General features: G+C 31.9%; 1 protein-coding gene across 1 annotated transcript; it reads right to left on the reverse strand.

The window, feature by feature from the left end:
* Positions 1-9,894: 9,894 nt before the first annotated feature.
* LOC122278787 lies at positions 9,895-11,066 on the reverse strand. Its single transcript, XM_043088988.1, has 2 exons — positions 10,553-11,066; positions 9,895-10,120 (listed from the first exon to the last, which is right to left on the reverse strand). Exons 1-2 carry the CDS (start codon positions 10,968-10,970, stop codon positions 10,065-10,067), a joined length of 474 nt encoding a protein of 157 aa, XP_042944922.1. The 5' UTR covers positions 10,971-11,066; the 3' UTR covers positions 9,895-10,064.
* Between the last annotated feature and the right edge of the window lie 4,200 nt (positions 11,067-15,266).

Here is a 15,266-nt window from a genome sequence, read left to right on the forward strand (position 1 = left end):
TTAAGGGAATTGTTGGTATTACATCAGTGATTACAGTAATAATAATGCCACAAGTATGAGCATATTGCCAAGAAAGAGCTATGATTTGAATCATGTGGGTTTCTCTTTTAATGTTCTTTTCACTAAGTATTTTCCCAGTTTGATTTGATTTCCCATATCCAGTTCTTTCTTAACCCTCACCCTGTGGCCTATCATTACAACCTTATTAAAGACCTTTTGATCTCTGATTTTGGTGTTAACTACATTAGTGGAGAGGATTTCTGAAAATTGGACTTATGGGGTTAAGTTTTAAGAGAATTCTTCTGATTTTGGTTGTTCTACTTTTATCTGAGTTTGCAGGTGGTTTGAGGTTAAATTGACTATATCACACACACACTCAAGGTCTTAGCTTTAGGTTGAAGTAAACGCCTAACACCTGCTTGACAAATTGCAAAAATTTTGATTGATTTTCCTGCCATCTTTGATGTTAAAAGAGTAAGATACTAGAGATGAAATCTAAATTCATAAAAGCTTGGTGAGTGATGATACTTCTCTTTCGGGTTGAGTCGATATTGCCTAAACTATCATTTGCTTCTTTTTTTTTGTTTGAGGACAAACAAAGTTGTAAGTTTGGGGATATTTGATGACTTGCAAAATTTCATATTGCAGATTTTACAAGTTCGCTCGAGTGGAGGCTTTTGGCCGCTCGAGCGAATTCAGGCAGATTCAAACGCTCGACTGCCGCTCGACAGGGAGCTCGAGCGGATTGCTGAAAAACAAAGATCGCTCGAGCGGAGACATTGGCCGCTCGAGCGAAATCAGGCAGAGTCGAACGCTCGACGTGCGCTCGACAAGATGCTCGAGCGAAATTAGACAGAGTTGAACGCTTGATGTGCGCTCGACACCCCGCTCGAGCGAACATCGTATTTTGACAGATTTTAGGTTTTCCGCCGTCACACCATATAAAAGCAATTTTTCACTCTAGGGCCGCGAGTTTTGACTGGAGAACACTTCTTGGGAGAGAAAAACATAGCTAGAGGGATTCAAATTATCTGTTTTTGGAGAGGGAATTCCAATTATTGCACGTACGTTGGAATCATACACGAGCACGGATGGGAGAAAAGTGTTGAATCGTTCCCTTGAGCTTTTGACGACGAGTTGCGGCTGCAAGCAGGATTTTTCAGTGTTTATTTTCTTCCCATCTTCTCAGAACAATTATGGTGAATTCGTTTATGTTGAATTCCATTTCTAGCATGAGCTAAATTTTCTTCATTCTAGGAAAACGATGTAACCTATTTCCGAACTATGCTTGATTGTCTATGCTAATTTAGTGCAATTCTCTCTTTGTTTATCTGATTTATTCTGAATTTATTGCTTCTAATTAACTGGCCATTGATTAGATGATAAGTAATCTTGTGATTTGCTATCGAAAGAGGGAATCATAGGGTAGATCTTGGATATTTCAGCATAGGTAAGTATAGAGATCGAAAAACTTGTATGAACCTACGTAGTAATTAAGTCATTGGTCTTATTGCGTTCTTGATTATTGAATTTGCATATTCTTGTGTGAATTGATAACTAAGAGTCAATTCCAATTGACTATCGAAAGAGGCTTTTGGATGAATTAGAGATTTGCTAATAGACAAAAGAGATTTAAATTAAATTAGCTGGATGAGAAAAGCATAGTGAAGAAGTAGGTGAAATCGATTTCCTAGAAGTTTTCTTCCCATTAATTTGATCTTCGAACGTCAGTGTTATTTCCTTTGCATATTTTTCTTTGAGTTGATCTAGTTTAAATTGCAACTACAAAAATCTTAGTGATTCCTCTAAATAAAATCAAGTTTAGTATAATTTTGGTATTTGGCAAACGTAAGGTACTAATCCCTGAGGACGATACTCTTCTTATTACTTTACTATAAAATTACGATACTGTGCACTTGCAGTTTTGCACCGGTCATATAGCAATATGAGAGAGATTACACTTTAGATAGGCTCATATGATCCATATGGCCCTTGTTTTACCAGTAAACCATTGGTCATTGGATCGACTAACATCAAATCTATACTGGTGTGCTCAATAGACACCACATTATTTTTTGTGCTCTCTCACACTTTAATACTTTATGTTGACTTGCTTACTTCTACTTCTACTCTTATATTCTTTGAGAAGAACACTGTAGCGGGGTTATCACAATAAATCTTTATTGGTCTTTGAATATAATCAACAACTTTAAGACTAGAAATAAAATTCTTGAACCACATGGCTTGTGTCGTTGCTTCATAGCACGCAACAAATTATGCCTTCATAATAGACGTAGCAACTATAGATTGCTTCGTACTCTTCCAAGATATAGCTCCTTCAGCGATAAGAAAGATATATTCAGAAGTAGACTTTCTAGTGTCTATACAATCGAGAAAATCTGAATCTAAATAGCCAACCACTTGCAAATTTTCTATATGCCTATAGGTTAGCATGCAATCCTTGGTTCGTTGCAAATACCACATCACCTTCTTTGCAACTATCTAATGTTGAAGAACTAGGTACTTTGATAGCGACCCCATAATCCAATTGCTAGACATATGTCTTGATGAGAATAAACTTGGGCATACATCAAGCTACACACTGCAGATGCATAACACTTCTCATCTGCTCTTGTTCCAATGCATTTTCAGGTGATTGACCTTTATGAAATTTATCACCTTTGATTATCGGAGCTATAGAGGCTTTAAAATCTTTGATACCGAATCTTTGTAAAATCTTTTCAATGTAAGCCTTTTGAGATAGTTTTAATATCTTTGTTTCCTGTCTCTATGAATCTCTATGTCGATGACATAAGAGGCTTCAACCATATCCTTCATTTCAAAATTTTGAGAGAGAAATTGTTTAGTCTCATGTAATAAGCCCAAATCACTGCTTACAAGAAGAATATCGTCTATATAAAGAAGTAAAAGAAAATGTATTTGCTCCCACTGACCTTAAGGTATATACATTGATAAACAAGATCTTGATAAAACAATATGAGAAGAGAATCTTGTGAAAATTTATATACCATTGATGGGAAGCTTGTTTTAGTCCATAAAGAGACTTCTTCAACTTATATACTTTTTGACTGTTGTCACTTAAACCCTCAGATTGTTTCATGTATACCACTTCATCAAGATCCCCATTAAGAAAAGCTATTTTCATATCCATTTGATGTAATTCCAAATCAAAATGAGCTACTAAGACCATGATTATTATCAATGAATCCTTCTTAGAGACTGGAGAGAAGGTTTCATGATAATCTATGGCTTCCTTTTGAGTGAATCATTTAGCGACAAATTTAGCCTTATATCGTTCAACATTACCAGAAGAATCTCATTTGGTTTTATAAACCCATTTGTAGCCAACTGTTGCCACCCCTTCTGGTAATTTGACAAGATCCCAGACTTAGTTCTTATAAATAGATTCTAACTCATTCATTATGGAATCTAACCAAAATATAGATTTATCTCCACTCATGGATTGTGAAAACGTAATTGGGTCTTCTGGAAGTCCAACATCAAAATCAAACCCAGTTAGATATACAATGTAATCATCTAAAATAGCAAGCCTACGTATTCTTGAGGATCTTATTAGAACCACTCCTTCATCATTTGGAAATGACTCAATTGGCTCAGACTATAAATGTAAAATAGCTTCTGGTTGAACCTCATTTACGGGAACATGTTGGTCTTGAATTGGTGTCACTGCATGATCTTGAGATCTATTTTGCCTTAAGACAACCATTCTTCCTCCAAAAGAAGGCAAAGTAGCATGTTCAAATGTTTTCTCAAAAGTGACCTCTTCAAGATTCATACTCCCACTATGTTCAACATCCTTAAGAAATCTTACATTTTTAGATTCGACAATTCTAGGGCTATGACTGGGACAATAAAATCTATATCCTTTGGAGTTACTCAGATACCCAATAAAGAAACTGCTAGCTGTCCTTGGGTCTAACTTCTTTATGTTAGGATTATAAATCCTAGCTTCAGCAAGACAACCCCATATGTGTATATGATTTAAGCTAGGTTTCCACCCTTTCCATAACTCAAAAGGTGTTTTAGAGACAGATTTGGAGGAATACTATTCAATATAAATATTGTAGCTTTAAGAGCTTCACTCCATAAGAAAAGTTGCATGTTAGATTTACTAATTATGCTCCTTACCATATCCATTAGCGTACGGTTCCTTCTTTTTTCTTGTGGTGTGCTAGGCATTGAATATTGGACAACAATGCCTTCCTCCAGAAGGAAATTTGCAAATTGACCCTTCATTTGTCAATGTTCTCTGTACTTACCATAATATTCCCCTCTTCTATCAGATTTTATGATCATGATTTTCTTTTCACTTTGATCTCTACTTCTGCTTTATAGGCTTTGAAAGCATCTAATGCTTGAGCCTTCTCATTTAGAAGATATAAATACATATACATAGAATATTCATCAATAAATTAGATAAAATATCTTTGATCATTCAAAAAAGGGGTAGGAAATGGTCCACGGATATATGTGTGTATAATCTCAAGAACACTTGAGCTCGTTCTTGAACCTTTTGAATTATTATTGGTCTGCTTGCCTTTTATACAGTTCACACAATTCTTGAAGTTAGTAAAATCGAGATCCTATAGAACCCCTTCTTTTACTAACCGTTTCATCCTCTCTATAAAGATGTGTCCCAATCTCTTATGTCATAATAGAGAAGATGTTTTATTCAAAATGTTTCTCTTAATGCCAAATGAATATAGGGAGAAATAATTATTCTCAAATTTGGGATGAATATCTAATTTAAACAAGTTATCAACTAAAGTTCTAGAACCAACAGGAATTTTATTCTTAAAAACAGTCATAGTATTCTTAAAAAAGAAACTGTAATCTTTGATAATTAGTCTAGAAATAGAAATTAAATTTCTACTAAATTTTAGAATATAAAAAGCATTATTTAAATCCAAAACATGTCCCGATTTGATAATCACTCTAAAAGCTCTAACTACAACAACTTGTGAATGCCCTTTATTTGCTGTGAAAACCCAAAACTCACTTGTTGTTGGTTTCCTTCTGGTGAGAAGACCTTGCAATTTATTCACAATATGGATTGAAGAAATAGAGTCAATCCACCATGAATATTTAGGAGCATCAATGAAAAAAGATTCATGACACACTAGAGATATAGAGCTACCTTTCTTTTCAAGCCACTCTTTATATTTGATGTAGGTCTTCTTTACTTGGCCCTCTTTCTTACAAAAGAAACAGTTCACCTTTTTACCATTAGGTCTATTGGATTTTGATGGCACATTATACTTCCTTTTCTTTTGAGGTCCTCCTTGGCCTTTGTCAATCTTAACTTTATCACTCACGATCATATTTGCACTTTCAAGTCGATTATGCTTCATCCTTTCCTCTTCTTGCACACACATGGTCAGTAGATCCGTAACTGACTAGTTTTTCTTATATGTGTTATAAGAGATCTTAAAAGGCCCATACTCAGATGGCAGTGTGTTAAGGATGAAATGGACCAAGAATGGCTTAGATATCTCTATCTTTAAGCCCTTAAGTTGAGAAGTAATGTTTCTTATTTCCGTAATGTATGCACACATGCCCTTAGAACTGTCAAAAGCTTTAGTAGTGAATTGTCTGATAATAGTGCTAGCTAAAACTATGTCAAAGCAAACAAAATATTCCTCAATTGCCTGCATGAATTCCTTAATTGTAGCATAGTCACCAATAGAACCTCTAATGCTCTTACTCATATGAGACTTTATGAGCATTAGGCTTAGGCGATTAGATTGCTCCCACCATTGACGGTTTTCGATGACTTCCTGTGTATTCGTATCTGTGGCAGCAATTGATTACTCCACACGGAGTGCATAGTCAAGGTTCATATACCCCAAGGTAAAATGAACCGAATCTTTCCAGTCAGAATGATTAATGCCATCAAGCATTGGAATAAAATAAACACCATCGGCTAAAGATTGTAGAACAACAGTTGCAAAACTAAGAAAAACTTTAATGCTATGAATTCAAGTAAATTTTAACCATCCTATAGAGAAAAGTTGCATAACAATATAAATTTACTTATCTTTATTTATAAGACAAGTTTTTTTTAATATTAACAAATAAAACTATCCACACCTTGTAGGCAGAAGATAAATTTTATCAGTAGCGAAAATCATTTTCTTATACTAAATAAATTACAAAAAAATTAAAGATTTCCCTATAGGGATAAATCCTTCAAACTTATGATTTAATTACAATGAGATTCCAAATTTATGTATTCTTTTAAATAATAAAGATGTTTTAGTGTTACCTTCATTATTCAAAAGAAATACAACTAGGCATCTACTAAAATAGGTAAAAAAGGACCTATTAAATGTAAATTAGCCCAAAGGCCCATCAATACGTATAAAGCTTGAAATTAAGTCCAAAGTAAAAGCATCCCTTTGAAATCCATTAATATAGTTATGAGTACATAACTATCCAAATTTGAATTCAAAGACAAAAACTTAAAAGCCGAAATATAGCACATCTCTGAAATCATTAAAGACTCACTATTTGACCAAAATTGAAATGCTAATAATTCAAACACAAAACTAAAAGGTTTTGCTCTGATACTAACTGTTATAAAAACAAAACAAAAAAAAAAACATTTTGAAAAAATAAAGAGATCTATAGGATCTTTTACCTCTAGTCATTTGGATTTGAGAACTGAAAAACCTACAAAAGAGAGCAGAGATTTTCTGTAGAGAATGGATTTCTAGTCTTTTGCCTTAGAACTTTCTTGGTGAGTCTAATGAAAAACACAAGTCCTTTTATATGGGCAAGACTAGGGACCTTTACTTATTACTCCTACAACCTTTGGGCTACACTCATTATTTCATCCATAAAAAAATAGCAAGGGTTAACCACTTTAGTTATTTAAGGGCAATTACCTATACTTGATAGAAAAAGTGAATCATCTTAGATGAAGTGAACCACCTTAGAAAAGAAAAATAGTTTTCTAGGGAAACCAAAAGTCTAACATACTTTTGCAAACTCTATTTGTAGCTAAAACATTTCTCTTATTAGATTTTAATGAATATGCTTTCATAAAGTTTTCTATTATTTTTCTCGGTTCTAGATGAATAAAACAACTATTATCGATCGAAGATGCCGGTACATACATTCAAAAGCTGCGGAGGAATGTGAAGATGCTTCAAGAACAGCTTTGCAAAACTGAAGCATCATCTGAAGAGGGAGCAAAGCCGCAAGAAGCAAATTTGAGGTTGAAGCTGCAAAAGAGATGTAGAAAAGTGGAATTTAACCGGTTAATTACTAATGTTTTGATTGTTAAAGGTGTTGAAGGATTTGATACATATAACTTATATTGAGCTTGATATTTCATTTGATGTCCCAAGGCAGAGGTTGAGCTGGCTAAAATTGATGGGGACAAACTTTAGGTCAAGATAATCATTGAGAAGCAAACCCTAGACTGATGGAGCCCATGATCAGTACGTAGTCCTTTTAGCAATATTGAATTTCCTAGTCAACACAAATGTCACTACCTCTTAAAGGATCAATGCTAGTTTCATTGCGTGTTAAGGTTAGCAACACAAAGCTTTTTGGTGGCACCTTTCTAAAGAGAGTCCAGCTACAACCACAGACTTGAGGCTCAAATTTAAGTCCCGACAAGTGTAAAGATTTTATTTTTTCTTTTTCTTTTCTTTTTTTTCCATTTTTTCCTGTATTTTTAAAATACTCTTAAAATTTATTTATTTAAAAAAAAATACAATATCAGTTAAAAACACTTACTTAATTACTAAAATAAAGGTATCGGAAGAAATGCTTGAGACCCATTATCGGGGATCCCAAGCATTTCTCAAAGAGAAAAATCTTATATACTATACTTGCCTCTCATTCTCCTCTTACTATGTTGTTATCTAATCATCCATCCGTCCACCGTTGAATTGTTATTTTAAAAGTACTTAAGAATTGATTTATAGTTAACGTATAATGTCACATTAGCGCGATATAATTGAAGTAGGATTCGAGTATAGTATCTCGCATAACTCTTGCTGTAAAACTTGGAAAAGGTAACATGTTTCTAGTTCCTCGGTACAACTATCGATGATATGATCAAAACAACTCATAAACAACCACAACATCAGACTAGTGCAACTATGTTATGTAAATAGACACAGAATCAACAACTCGATCAATGTATAATTGGAGCATTGCTAAAAATGGCAGAACTTAATCCCACTAAATATGACTTGTCCTGCAATTTTCCTCACTCTGTACAGTACTTTCACAAGCTTTGACAAATATGTCTCGTTCCAAAAATGATATTTGCAGTACAAGCACAACATTCCTTTTGAAAAAAAAAAGTGAGTAAACATAGGATTTATATAAAAAAATTAATTTTTTAATAGTGAGTCCCGCTCTTTTCAAAATGAGTGCGCGTTACTTACATAATTTATAACTGTATCTAGTATTATTCCGTTCATTGTTTGTACACTCTTTTTGAGTTTATGGCGAAAAACTTGCAGTCCAGTATACTAGCTAGGGAGTTGCTTTTAGATATCATTAACGGTATGTAGAACAAGCGGCAGTGTCAATATTGTTTCTTATGTTGCCCTCTCTATATTAAATCCTCTTAGATTAACTGCTTGTTGAAATTCAGACATTCTAAGAATTTTTTGCTCCAATAACATTATAGGTATTCCAATTCCTTCTTGCATAACTTTTTTCTTTGTTTGTCTTTTTTAAAGTTTCCAAATGCCACGTCCCAAACCAAACTGCTGTATTAATGTTAAACTATGTGTTGAAGATAACCATGATGAATACAAGTCCTTATCACAACAATAGAATCTATCCCTTATCACTTAGCTGTTGCATGTATTTATTCCTTGTATTTTGATATTATGAGGTCGTTAGTTGTATAACTTAATTTGTATATGATGACTATTTAAATCACAATACAATACAAGTTTTGGCATCTTGCCAACCATTACTTTCTACTCTTTGTTTTATGGTATCAGAGCAGCAAACTGGCTACGCTTAAGTCTGACCCCTTTCTTCTCATGGCTGCCCCAAACCAAGTTGGTCCCCAATATCCTTCCGCTCTCACCAGTCTTTCTCTTCTTCATCTACCACAACCCATCACCCAGAAACTAGATTATAACAATCATCTCATGTGGCTATCTCTCTTTTTAACCATTACTTTCTGCTCTTTGTTTTAATTAATTAAGAGCCCATGTTATATGTGCATGTCTCTTGGAATTCATGGAACAAAATAACTTCATCCCACGTTTCAAAAACAAATTAATGTGACCGATTTTATTTTGATTTTAATTTTGTGAAGAAAAATATTGTGGCCACAAAAAGATTTCAAAAAAATAAATTTATAAATTGATATGGTTTTGTGTGACATGATAAATCTACTTAACAATAAAAATAAATATATAATATGATCTATCACATTAAGTCTTGTTAGTTTGTAAATTTACTTTTGTAAAAACTTTTTATAGTCAAACCATTTCTCTTAATCTCTAAAACTACATCGATTCATCATAATAAACAAACATGGTTACTAGATTTATATATATATATGAAAACATTCATTTCTTCAAAGAAATTACATCAGTTTTTCAGACCACATGACTTGTGATACACAATTTGGGAAAGAATTCCACCATACACAAATATCATCTGCATCCCAAGCATATTTAGCAAACTTGTGGGCAGCTTCATTCCTTATCGATTTAATAACATGCCTTTAGGAACAAATTTAAAAAATAAAATAAATAAATAAATAAATAATTGAGAGAATGCATGCCCTATAGATAAGAAGACAAGTTACAAACACGATCACAATCGATAACTTCTTCAAAATGCAGTAGCTAAGAATCTCAACAATTCCGAAAATTCTGCCTTTTGATTCCAAAATCTTACACTCAATTCTCAGTTTTTACAGCCTAACTTCATGTATGAAATTTACTCCAAATTTTCTTTCCCGAGAAAAAAAAACAAAAAACAAACAAACAAAAAGAAAGAGGACACCATCTCTCAAATGAAAGACTCATCTTTCATCTCTGAGCTTGAAATCCCATCTTGTTCTTCTCATCCCTCTGCAATGCCAGGTCTGCACTCCAAATTTATAAGTGTTAGTCACAGAATCCTCAATGTATAAGATTTTCAGAAAGAAAACGAAGATTCATAAATAAAAAAAAAAATATCATTTAAAAAAAAACAAATAAAAAAAAATATGCAATAGTAATCACTGTGGCCGCAAAAATAAATGAAGGGAACAAATAACTGTATAACAAAAATAATTTGACAGAAATCCGAACAGGCTATTTAATCAATTTCCTCTAGTCAAGGCCCCAAACAATCATCAACAGTATAACCCTTCATTTTCCAAATCTTAAACCTCTGGTTTTGCAGCAGCCAAACAGAGGAGAACAACAAATCAGAAGAAACCCAGAAGAAGGTTGGCCAACAATGAAGAACCCAGAAACAGAATCAATAACAAATCTAAAAAACAATGAAAATCAGAGGGAGATCTAGTGAGTACCTTGAGGTTTACAAACTGGAGGTTTTTCAAAGAGAGAAAGGGAGAGCTGCTTATGAGCAACACCAATATCAAACAAAATGAGCCCTGAAGATGGATCGTTAACAATGATATCCTTAACCGGAAGCCAAAGAAAGAGTTCTTCCTGAGACAAGCCCTCCAACCCTTTAAGCCCACCAAAGCTGAGGTTAGCCCGAACTACGCTTTCAAAGAACACTCTGGTATCGAACTTGGCCAAGCATGGCTGCTCCAGGTGCACCTCCAGAAGACCAGTTTGGTCAAGACTGTATGTTTTGACGTTTTCTGGGAAAAGACCAGGTGGGAGGCCTTGGCTTTGGAGGAGGTCGTGGAGGGAAGAGATGGCCGTGGGAGGAAGGAGGAGGAGGAGGAGGAGCGGAAGAAAGAGAGTGAGGAAAGACATGTCGGTCAGAGACAACAATTGTACTGATCGCAGAGTTGGGGTATGATTTTGGAGTAGGCTTTAGGTTTAGGTATTTTTAAAAGTGATTTTATGTTTATGTTTTTCGAAGGTTATTATGTGAAGTGGGGGCCATCATGGAATGGAATGTATGTTTTATAGGTTGGCAAGCCACCTCGGACACCAAATTACCTTTATAAAATGTTCAAGAAAATGATGTTTCCTCCACTGAAATGACATTTACAGTCAGTCTATAGTAATTTATCGTGTGATTTTTATTTTTATTTTTTTTTTATGAAAAATGATAGTGCGTCTCGTGATTTTGCTTTTCATTTTAATCCTTAGTGTATTTTTTTAATAATTAAAAAAATAATTATTAGTGATTTTTTTTTAATTTATTAAAAATATTTAAAATAAAAAAAATACAATTTGTATTAAGAACATATGCTAGGTGGCATAGTAGCATGATCATTTTTTACTTAAATTTATTCTATAATTTAAAGAGAGATAGACACAATATATGAATCTCACTATATTAAATCTTAAAATCTATATTATCTATAAATAATAATTAATGCACTAAAATTTATATATATCGATTTCCAAAGTATAAAAAGATATTTGTATAACAAAATTATGGGTAATGTGGTAGGTAGAATGATGGGATCATGGGTGAAGTGCAATAATTATAAAAATTTAGAAATTAATATTATTTTATATGATATATTATAATAAAAAATAATTTTAAAATTTAATATATTATATTAAAGGACGTTAATTTATGTATTAATGACTCGTTGTTTTGCATATGAATAAGTTACGAAGAGGCTGAGCAAGGACGAGACAAAAACCTGCAGATTTGGTGGGAGACAATTGGGTTACTGGGGAAATCGTTGGCTCTGCATGAGAAGTGAAAAGGCCGAAAGGGAATCCCATGAATATCACGAGCTACACGGTAGGGTGTCAGAATAATACAAGAAGCGAAGCTGCTCGTCTCGTTTTGCGAACTGAAAAACCACGAGCCCTGTAACCTTATTTTCCATTCAAAATTATATCAATTCATTATTTTCTTATAAATTTATATATATATAAATTTATATACTATACTACTATCTTATTTTTATCTTATTATATAAAATATAATATATTTATCATCATAGAATAAAACTTTTAAATAATTATTTATCATTCAATAATAATAAATATATCATATCTTATATAATAAAATTAGAATATAAAATATAACGTTACTATATATATATAAGATAAAGAATATATCGAATACGCACTTTTCACTCTCAAATACATCATCAAACTACACTTAGGTGCAACGACCTATTTGTGTTGTTAACTTCCCATTTAAGTTTTCAATTATTTAAATTCTACTCCCATACTCGATTATAAAATATAGAATTATTTTATTTTCAAATGAATATGGAGAACACATATATCTAAGTAATTATATGCCATAATTTGATTTGCAAAATAAAATTTTAAAATTAAAGATAAATTTTTAAATTTAAATCTTAATATTTAAATCTTAATACTTAAATTTTTTTTGAGTAATGATAGGTACAAGCTCTAACTGGACAAGAGAAATTCTATTTGCAGTTCTCAAGTGGAGACTGTATGTGCAGACCCTTTATTAAAGGAGAAAAAAATCATTTTAGGATGAATATTTTAATAATTTTAAAAAAATTTAAACATAAAAATTACTTATGCCTATTGCAGTCTCTAAATGGGAACTGTACGTAGCGTTACTCGATAAGACAAATCTTGCATATGCCCTTTATAAAAATGTGGATTACACCAAAAAAAGATTTTTTTTGTTTTTTTTTTTAACAATTTTTCAAGGTGAGGTCTAATTTTTTAACAAAAGCTTGCAAGAAACTTATCTATTTAAGAATTGTACAAATTATTTATCCTTCTATTAATAGTTTTACATCCTCATGACATATATGCTATTTCTTAATTATGTTTTTCAATTTTTATTTTTATGTTTACTTATATATTATGGTTCTTTATATGTTTTATTTCTTTTATCTTTTTTTTTTTGTGTTTAATCTGATAACGCCCCCATTTTATTCTTTTTGCATATTATTTTTGTAATTTCTTTCGGATTTTTGTTACTTTTATTCATTTTTCTTTTATGTATTTTTTTTATTTTACCTAAAATTAGAGACCCTTAAATTGCGGGCATGTGGATCCTCATCAAACCAACAAATATTTTTAATTTATTGTAAAGCTCAGACTTGTATCTTAATCAACATATAAATAGATCCATCACCATGACAATGAACAACATTATACATTACTTAGGCATGTTGTGGACAACCACTTATCTTTATGACCTTTTCTGCTTCCCCCAATGACATTTTCCGTACATATATAGATTGGAATCAATTCATATTGTCTTTGACCTTACTTTCTCAGCTTGCTTTTCCCATTTTATCCCTTATTTTTTCAAGTACTACTCTAATTTATTTACACACCTAGAATAGAAATTGTGTAAAGATTTTTATCTAGGGCTTGAATCGACTCGGTTCAAGAGGAGTATGATTCTTTTCTTGATTCCAAATTAGACACCAAAGTCAGATAAGAATTTCATAGAAAAGAAATGATAATTGCAGTGATAAGTATGCAAATGACATTCAATTATTTTTTAAAAAAAAATAAATAAATGTAGGACCTATTTGAAAATAAAAATAATTTTTTTAATAATGAATCTTTCTTTTTTTAAAGCGACTACACGGCGCTTGCATACTCTACGACTGCATGTAGCATTACTCTTTTTATTAATATATATATGAATTAATATTAATTTGTAAGTTATGCTATGTATAGTTACTTTTATATATTCCTTACGCACTTTACTGATTAAATTGACCAAAATAATTATTTTATATTAAAAAAGTAATTCAACCAATCACATTACTGAAGTAGATAAAATTGACTGCACATAGAATTTTTATTAATATATTTTTTTATTAATATAGTAAAAAATAAATCACATAAAATAACTGTATTTTAATTCTGTATTTAGTATGCAGATGCTTGCAAAACAGTGGGATCCAAAACAATGATAAATTCATGTCTTTTAAGCTGGAATTAGAAATTAAGCCGTTCTGAATGAATTCAGCCATCACGCTCAGCCACCAAGTAAGGGCATCTTAGTCACAAAACCTGCTTAATTGATTACACCATTATAGAGTACCAATAGCATGCCTCATAACAATAAGTAATACGTAGCTACAAAGGAACTCTCCAAGTCCTGAAATAATCACATCTTTATATATATATAATCACAATTTTCTACCAAACAAGCAAGGGCCACCTGCAGTTTTTTAATATTTAGCATCAAATTTATAAATTATTATAATTTGACGTGATATGTTAGATTCTAATTTTTTTTTATTGCAAATGCGATCTTACATATTACATTAAACTAGGTCAATAGCAAATTAATAAGCCAAGTCTAGGGCTACAAACAGATCGAGTTGACTCGAATTTGAACAAGCGTACTCAAGCTCGATTAGCATGTTTACTCGTTCAAACTCGAATAAAACTCGAATATCCTTATTTGAAATCAACTCATTAACCATTAATGTTGTTTGAATTCAACTCGAGCTCAAGCTAAGACTTGTTTTTTTTTATATATGGAAAAAAAAAAAAAAAAAAAAGAATTCTGAATCTTATCTCTTGATTGATAAAAACAATTTAAATTTTATAAAAAAGACTAACCATTTAACTATTCAACCAAATAGTTCTATATGGTATATCTTTTTATAAAATAAAATAACTTATAGTTGTAATTAAAAATAATAATACATAAGATAAATGTAATAAATTAAACTATTTAATATATATATATAGATAATATCATAAGTCAAAAGTTTTATTCAAATCTATATTAGTGTTTATGAATGTCTTATTAATTTTTTAAAAAACTTTTTATTAAAAAATCTTGATTTTTTTTTAAAGATACAAGGAGGAACTTCCTCCATAGTTACAATAAAATCAGAAATGGCAAGAGCATCTTTTGCAAGTAAGTGGGCTATGGTGTTGTCATTTCTCCTAACATGATAAACACTCCACTTTGCAAAAACATTGAGATATAAGAAGATGCTAGAACTACTCCAAGCTTCCTTTTCTTCTTATAGAGCCTTTGTTATCTATAGTGAATTCCCCTTCACTATAATTTGTGACAATCCCAGGTCCAATGCAAACTGAGCTACTGCTAGTGCTCCATAGGATTCAGCTAGAAGAGGGTTAGGAAAGAACATTTTCTTTTGTCTCATG

This window comes from Carya illinoinensis, chromosome 10, assembly GCF_018687715.1.
Source record: "Carya illinoinensis cultivar Pawnee chromosome 10, C.illinoinensisPawnee_v1, whole genome shotgun sequence".
Lineage (NCBI taxonomy): Eukaryota > Viridiplantae > Streptophyta > Magnoliopsida > Fagales > Juglandaceae > Carya > Carya illinoinensis.